Source organism: Eutrigla gurnardus, assembly GCF_963514095.1.
Source record: "Eutrigla gurnardus genome assembly, chromosome: 12".
Classification (NCBI taxonomy): Eukaryota; Metazoa; Chordata; class Actinopteri; order Perciformes; family Triglidae; genus Eutrigla; species Eutrigla gurnardus.
Window position 1 is genome coordinate 18,817,115 of NC_139926.1, and position 16,480 is coordinate 18,833,594.

General features: G+C 43.6%; 3 protein-coding genes across 3 annotated transcripts; all 3 read left to right on the top strand.

Moving 5' to 3' along the window:
* The first annotated feature begins 35 nt into the window (after positions 1–35).
* Positions 36–3,078, top strand: mitd1 (MIT, microtubule interacting and transport, domain containing 1). The gene is made up of 7 exons (XM_084023784.1): positions 36–295; positions 377–478; positions 756–892; positions 1,374–1,460; positions 1,567–1,679; positions 1,812–1,872; positions 1,963–3,078. The coding sequence occupies exons 1-7, from the start codon at positions 151–153 to the stop codon at positions 2,056–2,058; spliced, it is 741 nt and encodes a 246-aa protein (XP_083879910.1). The 5' UTR covers positions 36–150; the 3' UTR covers positions 2,059–3,078.
* A 2,715-nt stretch (positions 3,079–5,793) lies between these two features.
* On the top strand, positions 5,794–11,072 carry cracdla (cracd like a). The gene is made up of 9 exons (XM_084022507.1): positions 5,794–5,865; positions 6,062–6,206; positions 6,304–6,439; positions 6,520–6,660; positions 7,237–7,473; positions 7,573–8,527; positions 8,734–9,578; positions 10,125–10,245; positions 10,329–11,072. Exons 1-9 carry the CDS (start codon positions 5,817–5,819, stop codon positions 10,523–10,525), a joined length of 2,826 nt encoding a protein of 941 aa, XP_083878633.1. The 5' UTR covers positions 5,794–5,816; the 3' UTR covers positions 10,526–11,072.
* A 1,179-nt stretch (positions 11,073–12,251) lies between these two features.
* Positions 12,252–15,374, top strand: creg2 (cellular repressor of E1A-stimulated genes 2). The gene is made up of 4 exons (XM_084023805.1): positions 12,252–12,729; positions 13,386–13,555; positions 14,678–14,791; positions 14,915–15,374. The coding sequence occupies exons 1-4, from the start codon at positions 12,304–12,306 to the stop codon at positions 15,054–15,056; spliced, it is 852 nt and encodes a 283-aa protein (XP_083879931.1). The 5' UTR covers positions 12,252–12,303; the 3' UTR covers positions 15,057–15,374.
* Positions 15,375–16,480: the final 1,106 nt, after the last annotated feature.

Genomic DNA, 16,480 nt, shown 5'->3' on the forward strand with positions numbered 1-16,480 from the left:
TCCGGGAATTATTTTTGTGGCGCACCTGTGTAGCTATCAAGTTGGGAAAGTGGCACCACTTCTTTCAGCGCCTTTCCTGGCAGTTAAAAAGGCATGAGTACCCTGTTGTTTGGCTAGAAGTTCTAGAAAAGACGACGGACAACCGCAGTAATGACACAAAATCACGTGGCAGGTATGGAGACGTCCGCCATCTCCGTGCTAAAGCGGGCGGTGGAGCTGGACCACAGCGACCGTTACCAGGAGTCTCTGGTCTGCTACCAGGAGGGCATCCAGCTGCTCATTGACGTGATGAAAGGTAACGTTGGACAAAATGCCCAGTCGAGGTGAAGACGCCAACCGTCATTTGTTTACTCGTCTCCTGTTCTTGTGCCAGCAGCCGTGAAAGACGAGTCAAAGCGGGGACACTACAGGGTGAAGATAAAGGGCTACATGGACAGAGCAGAGCAAATCAAAGTCCACGTCAACCAGATGAAAGAAGGTAATCAATACAACCCACTAAAAGCCGAATAACACACAGCCAAGACATTTATTAGGAATGTATATCATGTATTTCACACACAAGTATAATAATGTAAATTCTGCCCAACAAATCAAATGATAATGTATTTTATTGTTGCACATGTTCCCCAAATAAAAAAATCAAATTAATCATATACTCACAAACTTCCCACAGCACATATTAAAAAATACCCTCACCCTGAAGGCTGTTTTGTGCCGCCTCTAAACTTCTATTTCCCGTCTCTTTCTCCTGTCAGAGGGGAAATACCACGAGCAGATTAGGATAGCAGAGGACGCTACCGGTTACAGCTACGAGGCTCTGTTCAAGCCATACATGAGCAGCTTACTCACCGAGGTCTGGGTGCAGGACCCGTACGTCCGACACATCCACCAAGTAACGTCTTAGTTTTCATCATCACTCTGTTGTGTGTGGTTTTTTAGTCTTTGTTTCAACCTGGATTTGCCTTCTTTTATTTGGCTTTGCTCAAAGGCTGCAACCAATCATTATGTTATTATCAATCAGTCCATCGATTATTGTTTTAGTGCTTGATTATGATGAAGCTGGATTTAACAAGGCTAAGCAGTCATCCGCACGAATAATGCCTAATTATATTGTGTGAATGAGAAATCAGGAGGTAAGTTTAAAGTAAACCTGGAAGGAACTGTGAAATGTAGTTATCCTGCATCCCACAACACACACAAAAAAAACAAATCTTACTGTTTCATTGCCTTAAATGTCAAACTAACTATATTCTTTTTAATTTTTATAATACACAAAGCATTTTTTTTAACTTTTTGTATTGATGTTTCTAATACAAAATGTTTATCTCAGCGTAACACTGTACCTCAGTGCTTCCCCCTTCTCTCCGCTACAGTTGTACAACTTCCTGCGTTTCTGCGAAATGCTGCTAAAAGCATCCTGCAAGGTGAAAACCATCCATCTCCTCACTTCACAGGAAGAAGTAGGTTATTTTACTAATGAGGTCACACTATGTGGTGAACGCGTGGCAGTCGTAGCTGTCAGTCGTCTGTTCAGTCGTTTCACTGCCATTCATCCCGTAACTGTAGGCGGACGGCAGCCAGCAGAGCGGCGCTCTGGCCGAGCTGAAAGAGAGTCTGAGTTCTCAGGGAGTCACTCTGGATCTGCAGTACTCCTCCACTATACACGACAGGGAGATCAGGTACGGCTGCAGCTGATGTATGAAGGAGATCATGCAAAAAACACACACTGGTGTTTTTAAAGGAAGTCTAAACACTCCACTCTACGTGGCTTTATTTTATGGCAGTTAATCCAAAATTCTTTGTTTTTTTAGGTTTGACAATGGTTGGATCATCAAGATAGGAAGAGGGCTGGATTACTTCAAGAGACCTAAGGTGAGCATTCATACTTATCAATATTCATCCTTTTTCTATTGCTGCCATTTAGACTGCTGAATGTCTGTGTGTCTCATTTTTACCTTCCAGGGCCGATTCTCTATTGGATATTGTGACTACGACCTCCGGCAGTGCCAGGAGACCAACGTAGACATTTTCCACACCAAACACACAAAAACACTATGAGATTCATGAAGCTTTAACACATTTTTTTCTATCTTAATTTTCTTAACTGCTCTCATAATGCACTTCTGCTGCGTTGTGGGATTTGCCTTAACATACAGGTGCATGGGATGACAACTGTGTAACCGAGCAATCTTCATCAGGTTTTACAATATTTATCACACTGGTATCTTATTATATTCAATCCTAAACGACATTAACCGTTCTGGGCGGGTTCTTCAGTCTTGTATGTCGTCAAACTTGGCCAAATAGACTCTTTTTTTACTTTTTAAACATTGCTTTTATAATAAATATGTGTCTGTTTTATATGATTTTAATGATATGAGCTCATCCATCCAGCACCTTGCATTGAAAATATTCAAAATAAATGAATACACATCATAACAAGGAGTCTTACGGGATTAGTAACTGTGCTATAATTAAATTATTATTAATTAAAACTATATTTAACTCAATGAAGTCAGATTTCTATGCCTTGGTATGCAAAGCTACTAAAAGATGCAGCAGATTATTAAATTGAAATAGTTTATTTAGATTGTGGTATATAGTTATTTAATTGTAATTCAACCATATGCTTAAAAAAGAATCTAATGCACAATTCAGATTCAGTGGTTCAAATCATATCACTAACCATTATTTAAAATGTATTGAAATGGAACTCCACAAAACCTAATTGCAGATTTATCGCAGCAGGACCAAAACAAAGACATCATTTCTATTCTCAACAGCCTCTGCTGCTGCTGTTGGCTCTCGGCACTCTGTAAAGGGTTAAACCGCCATGGGGTAGTTGAAAAGTATAGTTTATATATAACATATAACATAACTGATGGATTCCTGGCATCTGACATTTAGTTAATGGTTAACATTAAAATGATTAAAATATGCCATCTATCTAGCTTTGTATATTTATATAAGAAAAGTAATCTGATGTATGGGTTGTATGTCACTTATGTGGTGTTTCAGATATTGCTTTTACCCAATTTATTTAATTTAATGACAAAAATATTTCCCCCATTAAAAACAAAACAAATCCTGGGGAAAATGTCTCCCTCATTAATTTTTCATGGGAAAATGTTTGTTTGAATGAATGGAAACCCGCACGAGATCAAACGGTGCCGTGATCGGATTATCTATCGGCCTTAATCTCGATATGCACAGGCTCTGAGGGCAGAAATTATAATCCACCAGGGAACCGCCTGAACCAGGGATGACCGTGACTGTGACCAACGTGGCTACCTTCGTTTTCTCAGAGCGGAGGGGACAAAAGGCTGCAGGCAGAACGCCGTTTGTGCTGTGACTGTATGTGCAGACGGCTTTCACACTGGACAACAGCAGCTGTAATAACATAAGATGAACTTGCATATATATATATATATATATATATATATATATAGATTGTCCATTATGTGTAGATAACAGACAATAAATCCATGAATACAACCACACCCCGGACTCTTATGTCACCGTGGTCTGCTAACATGCGGGTGGTTGCATGTAATCCAGATGTCACCAGCTGGGTTTATATTCTGGTGGAGGAGATAAGGATTTATGTGATGAGGAGCCTCATCAGAGAAGCTGCTCCGCCCCACACACACACACACACACACACACACACACACACACAAATATGGATGCAAAGATTCCCTTTCGTCTTCCTGCTGTCTTCCCTCTCACTGATTGTATCCCAGTGGCCTAGATAGTGCTCCCTTCTGAATATCCTGTGAGAATGTGCAGAACGTGGGATTCACTGTTGCAACATAAAGATTGTTTCAGTGATTATAAAACGTATGTTTCTGAAAGAGTCGCTTTTTATTGTTTTGTGGTTATTTTTAGTCATTTTTAAAACTTTATTAGACGATTTAAAATGGAGATGAAACATGCAGCAAATGCCCATTTTATGCATGCAGAAGACATGTTTAGCTGCAATATCTGGTTGGATTTGAACTCAGGATCTCTCCATTGCTAGGAGCTTATTTCTGGTTGGTGTGTTTTGCTTTTTTTTTTAATTTTTAACTTTCTTAGACACACATTCACACACACACAAAGACTTCCCTCTGTGGTCACCTGGGGGTGTAAGCAGCCCCCGGTGTAATGTGTAAACAGTCCTGTGAGCCTCAGTCCTGCTTGTCCTCTTTCAGCTGGAGCTTTATTTTTTTTTTTCTCCCTCTACTCTCATTTCTGGGCCTAAAATCAGGTTAGCGTTTTATAAGGAGCTTAGCGCAGAGGGCCACAGTGTGCCACTAATGTAATAGAGTCTCTCTCTCTCTCTCTCTCTCTCTCTCTCTCTCTCTCTCTCTCTCTCCTCTCTCTCTCTCTCTCTCTCTCTCTCTCTCTCTCATTCTCTTCTGTCCTCTTTTCTCTTTGTGCATTTGCTTACCCTGTCATGAAGTGTCCCTCTCTCGCTCTCTCTCTCCCTGCCTGCTTTCCTCTCTCCTTCCACTTCCCTGCTTCCCTTCCCTCTGCATCTCCCTCCGTCTCCAGATGTGGACGACGCCAGCCTGAGGTTTAAACATTAGGACAGTGACACAGCTGAGACGAGACTAATCGGCCCAGAGAGGAGGAGAAGAGACGTTAAGAGGGTAAGTTCACTTTCTTCTTTTTTGCACAAGATGCTGTTTACATGTGTTTTAACGCTGGGAAGGAGACGTGCTTTCTCCGTGGAGGCAGTACCTGGCATGGGAAGTTTGTGATTAAGCCGTTGCTGTGGATTATGGGGCTGTGGAATCTCACAAGGATCTCGCTGCAATGTTAATAATCCACTGGATTATCATCTGATTCTGTCGGGGCTGCAGCTTTGACTCGATGCGTGACAAAACTCAGAGGTGCAGCCTGATTCATGATCATGTTTGGTCTCATCCTGGTGGAAAATCCACAGAAAAGCTGAAATGTTTTTGTAGGGCAGGCGATCTAAAAGTACCAGCAACTTTTTTTTTTTTTTCGTGGGTTTCCGAGGTTATTCAAACACTTGTATCCATAGCAACAGGGTGTGCTTGTATTCTTAGAGCAGGCTCGGCGATAGGAGAGGTGCGGAGTGGACTTTGCACATCTTGTCTTATCGGACGCAGATGCTGTACAGGATCACATTCACTGAACGGTTCCTCGGCCACACGGTTGCGTCACAGACAATGATGCATCTCAGTTAACACCCTGCAGCTGCAGGGCTACAAAATAAAGTATGTAAAACGAAGGAGACAAGCACCTTACAGCGAATCCACCTGGTGACCCAATCTGGGTGTTTCTCAGACTTAGCGTTGCATAAGCGAAGCTTGAGCCAGGTTTTAACTCTTTTGTTCACCACAATATTATCGGACTGCTCTGCTTTGTGCCAGCGTGACCTTTGTGTGTGTTTGTTTTCTTGATGACACTGTATGTAACGTGTCTGCTGATGTGCTGTATATGGTCCTCTCATAAAAACCTGATTGTATACTGTTGATCCTAAGGACAGAGTTTCCTCAGCACGCCCTGCCTAGCTAAAGTAAAGCTTTGTAACATTCCTGATAGTACCGATAAACCTTTGACCCTCAAGTCCAGGGTCGCGTCTTCGGGCTATCACGCATTTACTGCATATATGCATTCCTTCCAGAGATCAGAGAACAAATCACCGGAGCATTCACGCCGCATGCGACGCCCTCCGGCATGTGACGACGGCCTCTCAAAAGTGTGTGCCTGAGGTGTTTTGTTATCACAGCCGCGTCTCATTATCGGTGCCTTTCTTTACACTCTCCCGTTTCCGTTCTGCACTCCTTGCAGTGATCGGACCGATGGAGTCTTTTTCTGGAGAAACGGAGGAAAGCACAGAGGAAATTCCAGGTGAGAATACCCGTCATGCAGTTTGACATATGGTCAAGAGAAAAACAAGACTTGACGGGAATTACCTAAACTTGGCACCAACCAAGCACCACTTAGAAAAGAGAACATAGAGAGGAGATTACTGAGTTCTGCACATGTGAATGTGTGTGTGCCAGCTGCTGTAACCTGGATCTGTCTGCATCCCAATCTCTGTCAGGACGTAAAAAGTCCAGGCTCAAGTCTCTGAAAACTCGTCTGTTCGGGAAGAGTAAGAGAGGAGGTGGAGAAGGAGACGCCAAACTCAGCCAGTCTGCCAGTGACATTACTGCAGGAAAGGAAGTGGGATCCCATGAAGATTTGGCGTGAGTGTTTACAACGTGATCTTATAAATGCTTTACTTTACAGCGCTGCTTTTTAATTTCAAATCTATGCCCTCACCCGTCTTCTGTTCGTCCACAGATGCTCCGAGGGGACGATGGGATCGCGGGCTTTGTCCCATGACAGCATCTTTCTGGCTGATCAGGTCTTGACAGACGCCGAACCAGCTCGGGTTTTATCCCAGGAGAATGTGCACAGCAAAATCAAAGCTCTGCAGGTACACAGCCTTTTTATTCCTGCCTTTCTGTTGGGAAGTGCTGCTCTACAGGTGTTCTTTTAAACACATGCTTCTCACAGATTAAGCTTCAGCAGCAGAAGATGCATTTGGGCCCGCCACCTCTGGTTCTGCCAGTCAGACGTCCAGAGGACCCGGGAAACCGCCTCGAGGATGATAGTCTTCCTCACAGCCCCCCCGAGATCGCAGGAGCCCTCAGCAAGGTGATTTATTATTCCATTGAAGCGACTTATGAGATCAGGTATGCTTTGTGCAGGTCTGAAGTTACGCAAACTCAACAGCACAAGAGGAGGGCATTCCTCTAAATTGTACATTTTGCCAATCAAGAATTGTTGTGGGATCAAGTCTGAGATTTTAATTGGGATTTGGTTTAGTTTAAGGATTTAGTTAAAGGTGAAAGCTGGCGATAATTTATATTTTTCTGTCAACAAATCCGATAAAAAGGACCAAACCAACAATCCTTCAATATAGTATATATATGTATATACTTATACACTAAATGGAGAGTTTCAAACAGAGGGTGAATACAGCGAGACACACAGCATATGAAAAATAATGTGTTTTTTAAACTTTAAAACATCTATACAAAATATAACATGAAAATAAGCATGATATGTCCTCTTTAATATTCAAAATCAGGGAGGAGATGGTCAGCTTGGTATTAGGAAATAGATATAATAATAAATAATTATCCTAATAATACAAACACGCTGTTAGTGTCTTGTGTCGTGTTCACCCTTTATTTGCAGTGTTACATTCTGATTTCCCTTTCTTTTCAGGCCTTGTCCCAGCCGTCCTCTCGTCCACTCTCACCCGTCCCCAAACCTCTGCCCCAGACTCCCTCCCTCCCTTTGCCCAGTTCTGTCCCCTCCAATCCCTCCCCTACTGTTGAACCCCCGTTGGACTTCAGCTCTCCAGCCCAGTTCACCCCCAGCCTGGATACCTCTGCTGCACGCCACCGGATGGCTGTCAAGCCCAGAAACCAGAGGGCCAGCACCAAGAAGACACTCACTGCAGTGAGTGAATATTTCTTCACCTTATATGTTGTTTATGAAGACAAACACAAGCTTTATGCACTTCCCTTACCTTCTGTCTATCTTGTTTTTTCTTCACAGAATAACTCTGACGTTCACGCTTTAAACAACATCGACCACCCGGTGAGAGAAGAAGAGCGGCAACCTCGTACTCAGGAGGAGGAGACTCCGGACACAGAACAGAGAGCAACCGTCGTTCCTATTACATCTCAGCTTCTTCCTTCAAGACCCCCAGAGGTTGCACCGATCACACCGGAGCCGGCGTCCAAATCATCCGGCCCGGCTGTTTCCCAACAGGAGCACGCTCTTCTGGGGAGAGCGCCCTCTGCACCCTCCCAGGTGCTTCGGATAAAGCCTCCCAGGCCGGCGGGGGTGATGCCCAGTGAACGGCCACACTCGTCCTTTATACAGTCAGAACTGAAGGACAACAGAGACAGAGACGTTGACACACAAGTAATGTCCCGCGACAAGAGAAAAACTCTGCAAAAGCCTCGAGTGACGGAAGTCTCCACCTCTGTTCACCAGCAGGTTCAAGGTGAGCCAGAAAAGGGACTAAAGAGGCCCACCCAAGGATCTGGGTCCTTCCACTTCTCCATCACCCACGCCAAGAACCGGGATGGAGAAAGACCCCGATCGGGCAGTTTTGCGGGAATGCTGGAACACGCTGAAACAAGGCACAAGACAATCGGTGGGGCCGAGGATAAACTAAGAGGGGGACCCTTTGCTGTGGGAAGACTGGAGGGAGCTCTGCAAAAAAGCTCGGTCCCATGGGACAGGAGGGACAGCCTCAAAAAGGTGGAACCGGTGACGCCGTCCAAAAATGCCACAACAGCTGCAGGTGTGGAGAAGCTGGAGAGCAGCCAGGAGGTGGTGGAGGACGCCGTGGAAGCACAGGAGGTCGAGGAGGGCGAAGGAAAGACAGGGTTCGGTGTTAAACTGCGCTCTGCGTCTCTGTCGATAAGAGTCCAGCCTGATTCCTCGTCTAACCACGAGGAGCAACTAAAAACACAGGAAATAGGAGACCTTCGACCGACAGGTGAGAAATATTAGTCATTTCACCCTCGAGAAGACTATCCTTTCTCAGCTCCCTATATGGTTACAAGCATGCACAGAGCAATATGCACAAAGTAAATAATCACTCAAGGCTGATAAGATTGTTCTGATCACAGGCGCCCTTTGTACTTTAAAGCTAACATTACCAGTGCTGCCAAGTGTGTCTAACTAAATTGTGTCACTCCTTAGATCCATCCCCATCTGGCTTCTCCGACCAGCCTCGCACCGTGGCGACAGAAGTCCCAACGTCCTCCTCAGTTGAGACTGCCGTGGCCGCGCCCCGGGAGCCCCAGCCTGCCCAACAAACGGCCTCGTCCGAGGTGTCCTGGATGAGCTTGGCGATGGAAAAGACCAGAAGCCTCCAGCAGCTTTTCACCAGCCGATTTCCCAGAGATTTCACAGGCGTGCAGGCAGCAGCTCGACCACAAGCGCAAGAGCAGACACAGACTGTAAAAACGCAACAAAGTGCAACGCCAGTAGAGGCTGCGAAACAACCGTCAACTGATGCAATCAAAGCAGAAACGGTGCAAAGTCAAGCACAGCCGGTCAAACCATCACTAAAGGCAGTGCAGCAGAAGGCGTCCCCTCTCCAGGCAAACACCTCCGGAGGAGCGGAGACATTCAAACCGACCAGTGAGCCTCAGTCCGGGTCTCATCCGGCCGCACCGACCACACCATGGACCCAGTCCCCGTTGCACTCTGCTGCACAAACAGAGACCACGTCCCAGTTCGCACAAGGGGGCGTCACGCAGTCTCTTGCACAGTTCTACCTTTCTTCTGGCCAGCAGCAACCCCCGCGGAGCCGTCGGGGCCACAGCCCTGCCGGCCAGCTCAAATCCACGACCCCGGTTTCTGCCCCCTCGTCCGCACCACCTGCTCCTCCTGTTTCTGCCGAGAGAAGAGAAGCCGGCGTGCAGGAGACGGAGGGCGCGTCTCTGCCTGGAAGACGGGCGGTCAGGGCCGGGTCAGTGAGCGGCAAGGCTGCTTTTCTGGAGAAACGGGCAGAGTGGACCACTCCACCTGGAACCAAGGGGGTTTGTGGTACTTCTTTGTAACTGTCTTGCTGGTGATATTCTATATTGTTCTTATCCAATTCCATGAAAAGTATAAAAAGAGTGTCGTCTGTCTCTCAATGCTTTCTGACCCCCTGTCTAAGGCCATCCACATGATTTCATGTCTTAAAAATAGGCTCAGTAATCTCCTCAAACAGCTGGGCGCTGTCGTCTTTACAAACATTACTCAAACTGAAGGGAATAGTTCTTCTGAGGAGACTATAATTAGACACCACTTTGGTGCACTAGTGAGTACATACATCAGCAGACTCCAAATAAACTACAGTGACCTTGTTTATACTACACTGATATAAAAGCTTTTGAAAAACATGGATGTCTTTAGTGCAGAGGATAAGTTGTATCGGGCTTTGGCTATAGAGACAAATTCTGTTATCAGACCAGCTCCTTTTTGGTCTTTTCATGAGACAATTAATGAATTCATGGAAAATAGAATGTATTCTTTAACTCCCATCATTTAAGACTGACAGGTTTTCAAGGGCAGATGATCTAACTCACATTGTTTCTCAGGTGGAATTGAAGAAAGCTCAAACAGAGGTGCAGGTACCAGGTGAACCCCCTGCGTCGGTCAAACCCTCGTCCATCAGCAAAGACGTAAAGCCAGAGGGAGGACAAGGGGTAAAACTTGCAGGTGTGTGGACACACATTCATTACAACTGCAGATTATACTCAAGTATTACGTGCAGCAACATGACACATTTGTTTGTCTTTCAGAGTCAAGTCCCACTAAAGTTCCAGAAAGACCTCGCGAGGAGAAATGGCTGCGGAAGAACGTGGCGTCATCTCCGTTGCCCTCATCGTCACCTACGATGCCGTCGGCGCTGCAGTCCATCTCGGAGAGCGGCCAGCCGTCCTGGATGGAGCTGGCAAAAAGAAAGTCGATGGCCTGGAGTGATAAATCCATGGAGTGAGAGGGGAAACGACACGAACAGACCTGCAGACAAACTGTTATGTCGAATCCCTGCTGACGCCGTCACATGAAGATGATGACTCAGCTCTGTGGAGGCAGTTGAAGTTCATTCAGTTAGAAAGAGTTAACGTTATATTGAAGAGACAGACAGAGAGTATATATTGAAAAGTTCATGATCATCCCTCTCCACCACAAGCACGTCAAGATAAATGGTATTTCTGAATAATGTTTTACGTGATTCAGCGTGCCACTGCTGTTAATAGTTTATGTTGAATAATAAAATTCATAATGTTGAGTCCTTGTGACGTCTGTCCAGTGCGGTGATGTACGATGGCTAATTTTTAAATGACTAAATTAAAATACGCAATAACCTTTTAACTAGCTGTGACGAGGCTATAAAGAGTGAATGGGGAAGAATTCCTCATATAATTGTATTTCTTCAAGAGTTTATGTGGAGAGCGCTGGTCGAGACTGAGGTAAGTGCAAGGACAGTCTGTTGTTCCAGCTTTCCCCCGTTTATAAACTTAGCACTGATGCACCAGTATATCATGGATAATCAATTTTGCCTCCTGCAGGCCTGATCTCAACCCTGATCCGAGTTCATCATTGGTGCTCCTCTTTCCTGAAACTAAGCTCTTTAAATGGCATTGCATACTATTAAAATGGTTTTTTTTTTTTGTATTAAAACTAGAGCATTCACTATGCAAATGCATCTTAGGATGGATGCTATTAAAACACACTGGTTGTCCAGTATAACAGAACCCAAAAATTGTAATTTCAGTCTAACAGTTTTGTAAATTGTGAAACCCGTAATTTTAATGTGTGTGTCAGATGGGTGCTGTCTCAAATCTCTTGTTAATGGCATTACATTGTAAATATGGTGCAATTACAATAATTATGTTTTTCTCCTGCATATAATTCAAGTGGACAAAATATCAGAAACACCTTTCAGTGTAATTCAGTCCAACACAGCACCACCCACACAAAGTACTGGCTCATGGTCGTGGAAACACTCAGAGCCTTTCTTTTAGGCAGAAAGCTCATCCATTAGCAACCATCATAAATGAATGTCCTGGATGTTAATGACTTGGCTGCTCAGGTTGGAAATCTATTTACTTTTTTTTATACACTGTTGGGTACAAATGTCCATTGTGTTTAAGGCTGCTTAATTAGATTCTCACACCCTTTAATAAGTAAGTCAGCACAAATTATGTAAATATATTTAAGGGTCCCTTTAATTATGCTGTAGCTTCTCAGCTTTATCTTTGGACCAGCTGGAAGAACATATCTCTCCTGTCTCTCTCTGGAGTAGGTGGGTATATATTTATAACCAGATGGTGGGATTCATTTTATTATTTATATGCATTCATGTCCTATTTTTTTTTTATTTGTTGCGTGTGAATCACGTTGAGCTGACATTGTATGAAAATGTGCTATGCAAATACATTTTATTTGACTGGTCATATGCAAAACAACTTTATCTGCAGAATATAGCAAAAGTAGATGTAGTGGAGTAAAAAAACCTGCAAAATGTATTTCAAAAACCCAGGAGATGTTAATGTGAAATATGTCGTTATTTATTTATTATTTTTGTCATACCATTCTTCAATGTTGTATTTTTAGTAAATGTACTTTTCCTTTCTACCGGTGGAGGGATTATAAAAATCCCCTGGCTCGCCACTAGGTGTCGCTGTAGAGCTGCTCACGTTACGAAAGAAGACGCACGTGAGGTTGTAAACAAACCCCGGACGACGGCGGCCATTGTCGGAGCTCGGCGCTATGAGGGCCCGCCGCTTTGCCCTGGCAGCGTTTGCCAGTGTGCTGTGTCTGTGTCAAAGCTACACCCTGAGGAGCTCGGTGTCCTGGGTCGTCTCCTCCAACGACGTGGTGGAGGACGCGGACCTGTCGGAGGAGGTGGCCCCGGCACTGCTGGTGGACGGCGCGGGGCTGTGGAAGCAGTCTTACCCGGCCCCGAGCGTGCTGGGGGACGGCGCGGAGAGCCCCGGGGAGCTCGTCAAGCCGGAGAACGAGAACGTGGCGCAGCTCTCCTCTCGCCTGTTCTCGTACCGGCTGGAGACGGTGAAGAAGTCCGGCGGCGGCAGCAGCAGCGGTCCTCCCCCGCACCAGGAGACCGCCAGGACGGCCAGATACATAGCCCACTACAGCGACTGGGGACATCTGTCCACCATTTCAACTCAAGACAAGGTAACAACACACACAGCGGGCCTCACATGTACCCTGCATATTAATTAGAGTGAACACAATCAATGCACGTTCATATTTAAAATATTAGCAACAAGCTAATCTATTCGTTTAACAGACTAAAGTGAGAGTTCATGGAACGAAGCATATGTTTAATTTATTAAATATGATGCATTATTATAGATGTGTTATTATGTTGCTGATTGGGTTGGAGTTGTGCAAAGCTATGCTGGGATTCACTAATGAGAATAATAAAGTTGTACCACAACATGACTAACAAGAAAGACCCTGAAACATAAACAAATTGTGTACAAATTAATATCTTGGACACGAGTTAAAAAAAAAAACACACACACAATACAAACAATCATCTTTCAGGACCTTTGGGGCTCCATAATGTAACACCCTGAAAGTACTGAAGAAGAACTGTTCTGCTTAATGAACACTTTTACTTTTGTACACTTCACTGGCAATACTTTTGTTTGGATACGATTTTTTAAATGCGGGACTTTTACTTGTAGGTACTTCATCCACCACTGATCAGGTCATACGAGTCCATGTCCCCCTAGACTGCAAGCACCACATTGTTTATCTAAAATTTTTCTGGTTTGGATTTTGCATATTAAATTTGTTACTGACTGCTTTGTTAATATCAACAGATCAAAGGTCTCCCCTTCGGGAACATCTTCTCAGTCAGCGATGGGCCGCTGGACAACAGCACTGGAGTCATCTATTTCTACGTGACTCCAATGGACAACACTGTTTCCGACCTGAGGAGTAACCCCTACGCTTCTCTCACTTTCTCAGAGGCTGAGGGAGAATTCTGCAGGTGAGCCTCAGCTTTTAATGTACCCGCCTGAACTCAGGGCCAGATCAATTAGCTAAAAGGTTTAGAGTCAAAGAAATTAACACCGGGTCCCTTTAATACAGTTCTTCCCAGAATGTATGCGGTTGCTAATGTTATTCTCCTTTTTTTGCAGAATTATTACCTAGCCCCAAGGTTTGGCTTGTGGTAATTTGTCTTAATAAAAACTATTTTAATTACTTGTAATAAAGTCAGTCACAAATTTGCCTCAGAGGCTTTACAATCGGTACAGAATACGACATCTTCTGTCTTCCTTCGTATCAGGAAACACTTCCTTAAAAACCCTTTTAACCGGAAAAAGGTAGAAACCGAGGGAGAGCAGCAGAGGAGTTATCCATCACCCAGGATGGACAGAAGTGCAACAGATGTCATGTGTCACAGAAATTATGGACGTACTGAGAGCACTACTTGAAGTAGTAACATTAATGGCAAACAAATATAAACAAGTAGATAATGATTACCACTAAAGATAACAGCAGCAGTGGATATAATATAATGATAATCATAAAACAGTAATAGTAGAATAGTAGAAAAATGATTAAAGCACAAAGACTCCTGGGAAGAAGTGTAGTTAATGAGCATTAATGGAACATGAATGATCCAGATGGAGAGGGAGAGGAAGAGAGAGGAGCAACTTAACTAAGGGCTGGTCCAAGACAAGCTTTAGCCAGCCCTAGCTATAAGTGTTATCAAACAGGAAAGCCTTAAACTTACTCTTAAATGTGGGGAGGGTGTCTACCACCCTTGGTAGCTGATTCTACAGGAAGGGAAGCCTGATAGCTGAAGGCTCTGGCTCCCCCCAACAAAACCCAACTAATTAAGGTCTTGAAAGTAACCAACTTGAAAGAGAGGCCCTGTTTAACACGAGTAATAAAGCAAGACCCACCCTGAAGGACTATTATAACGTCAGTTGATATTGTGCTTTAACACTTTCCATAAATTATAAATTGAATAAGTAGAAACCAGTTGACACTGCTTTTTTAGGCCCTTTGTTGCCAGCTTTGCCCGGTTGGCAATCCAACCTTGACTGAATTAAATGACGAGTTACTGAGAGGCTCATAAAAGCATGGTCTTCTGTGTTTCAAGGCAAATGGTGTACGATCCAGAGGATCCCAGATGTGCTAGACTCACTCTCACAGGCAAGATGGTGGAAGTGGCCCCAGAAGAGATTGTGTTTGCAAAGGAGGCAATGTTTACAAGGTAATGGGGCTAAAGGAGGATTCAGTGGTGTATGAATACATGTTGGCTTCATTTACCCGGAATATAAGGGGAAACTACACAATTTGGCAAGAGTGTCTTCATGTGTTGTTCTTGTGTTTGTAGACATCCTGTTATGGCGAAGTGGCCAGTGGGGCACAGGTGGTTCTTCATGAAGCTGGAGTTGATCCAGGTCTGGCTGCAGGACTGGGTCGGAGGCATATCACTCATTCCACCGGAGGACTACTTTAAAGCTACGCCTTTCTGAGAACACTCCTCCCCCCCCTGCATCATGTCTGCCTATACAGATCAGTTCTGCTGCCTAAACCACAGACGTTACTCGAAGAAGGAGCAAGAATTCCCAAAGCAGCAATGTGCAAAGAATATTTTCTTATTTTGTCGCTATTTTAAGTTGGTTAAGTGAATATTCTTCACTTTGGCGCCACAACTTCCCGCAAAGTCAGTTCATCAGTTTCCTGTGTTTGTTGTGTGATTGTATTTAAAGTCAACAAGCTACATCGAATGGTCTAATATTTTCTTTCTTGATAACTATTAAATGGGTTTGCATTAAAAAATTTAGCAAACATTAGTTCTCGTCCACAGTGCTAACGAAAACATTAATTTGTTGTGTTCAGTCAGCATTGGTTTTTTTAATATTTAGACAAAAATTTTGACTCCAAAGAAAAATCTACTACCTGGAAATCACAACTATGAGTTCATCAGTTATTATTAGCAAGACTGGACGGTTGACCACTCAGTCTCATGTCAAGGTTAATTTAGCAGCCGTTATGGGGCCTTCAGTCAATAAATAAACCTTGAAGTGAGATTGTTTTGTGAAATGCTTTTATCATGCAAAGGAGGAATTCTGCCCGATGAAACAGATAATGCAAATTATGTCTACTTTAACGGTCGAGGACCCGGCCACTAGATGGCGCACTTTCTACATGCTCAGGTTAATAATTAGGTATTTCAACCTGTAATAACCGCCAGATTGTGTAGATGGAAAATCTCCCATTTAAAAGGAAAGGGAAACTATCAAAATAATGATTTAGCATCTCAAAATTGTGACCTAATATCTCAGAATAATGACATCATATACTAAGCTATTACTTTTCACATTATTTTGAGATACCTTGTCAATATTTTGTGATACAAAGTCAATAATTTGAGATATTAAGTCATTATTTTGAGAAGGTTTCTCATTATTTTGAGATCCTTAGTTAATATTTTGAGATACTAAGGCATTCTTTTGAGATACTTATTCAATGTTTTGAGATACTAAGTCATTATTTTGAGATACTAAGTCATTATTTTCAGATACTAAGTCATTATTTGAGAAAGTTTCTCATTATTTTTTAGATATTAACTCACAATTTTTTAAATACTAAGTCATTATTTTGTGGGTTAAGTCATTATTTGGAGAAAATGTCTCTATTTTCTGACATTGGAGGAAATGGGCTTCCACAAACCCCCTCTCACGTCAGATGCCAAATATCGCGTGAGTACACAACTCATCCCGTTAAGTGTGCGCCGTTATGTGTGAATGTAACGAAGCCGTAAGGGGGCTATGCCGTTAAAAGTTGTACATGAACGACAAAATGCCAATAATATTACGTATTACATGTCGTTTTAGGTTGCTATGTTAACGTGAGAGTTAGCAACACACAGCTTTTATTATTTAAAAAGATAAAA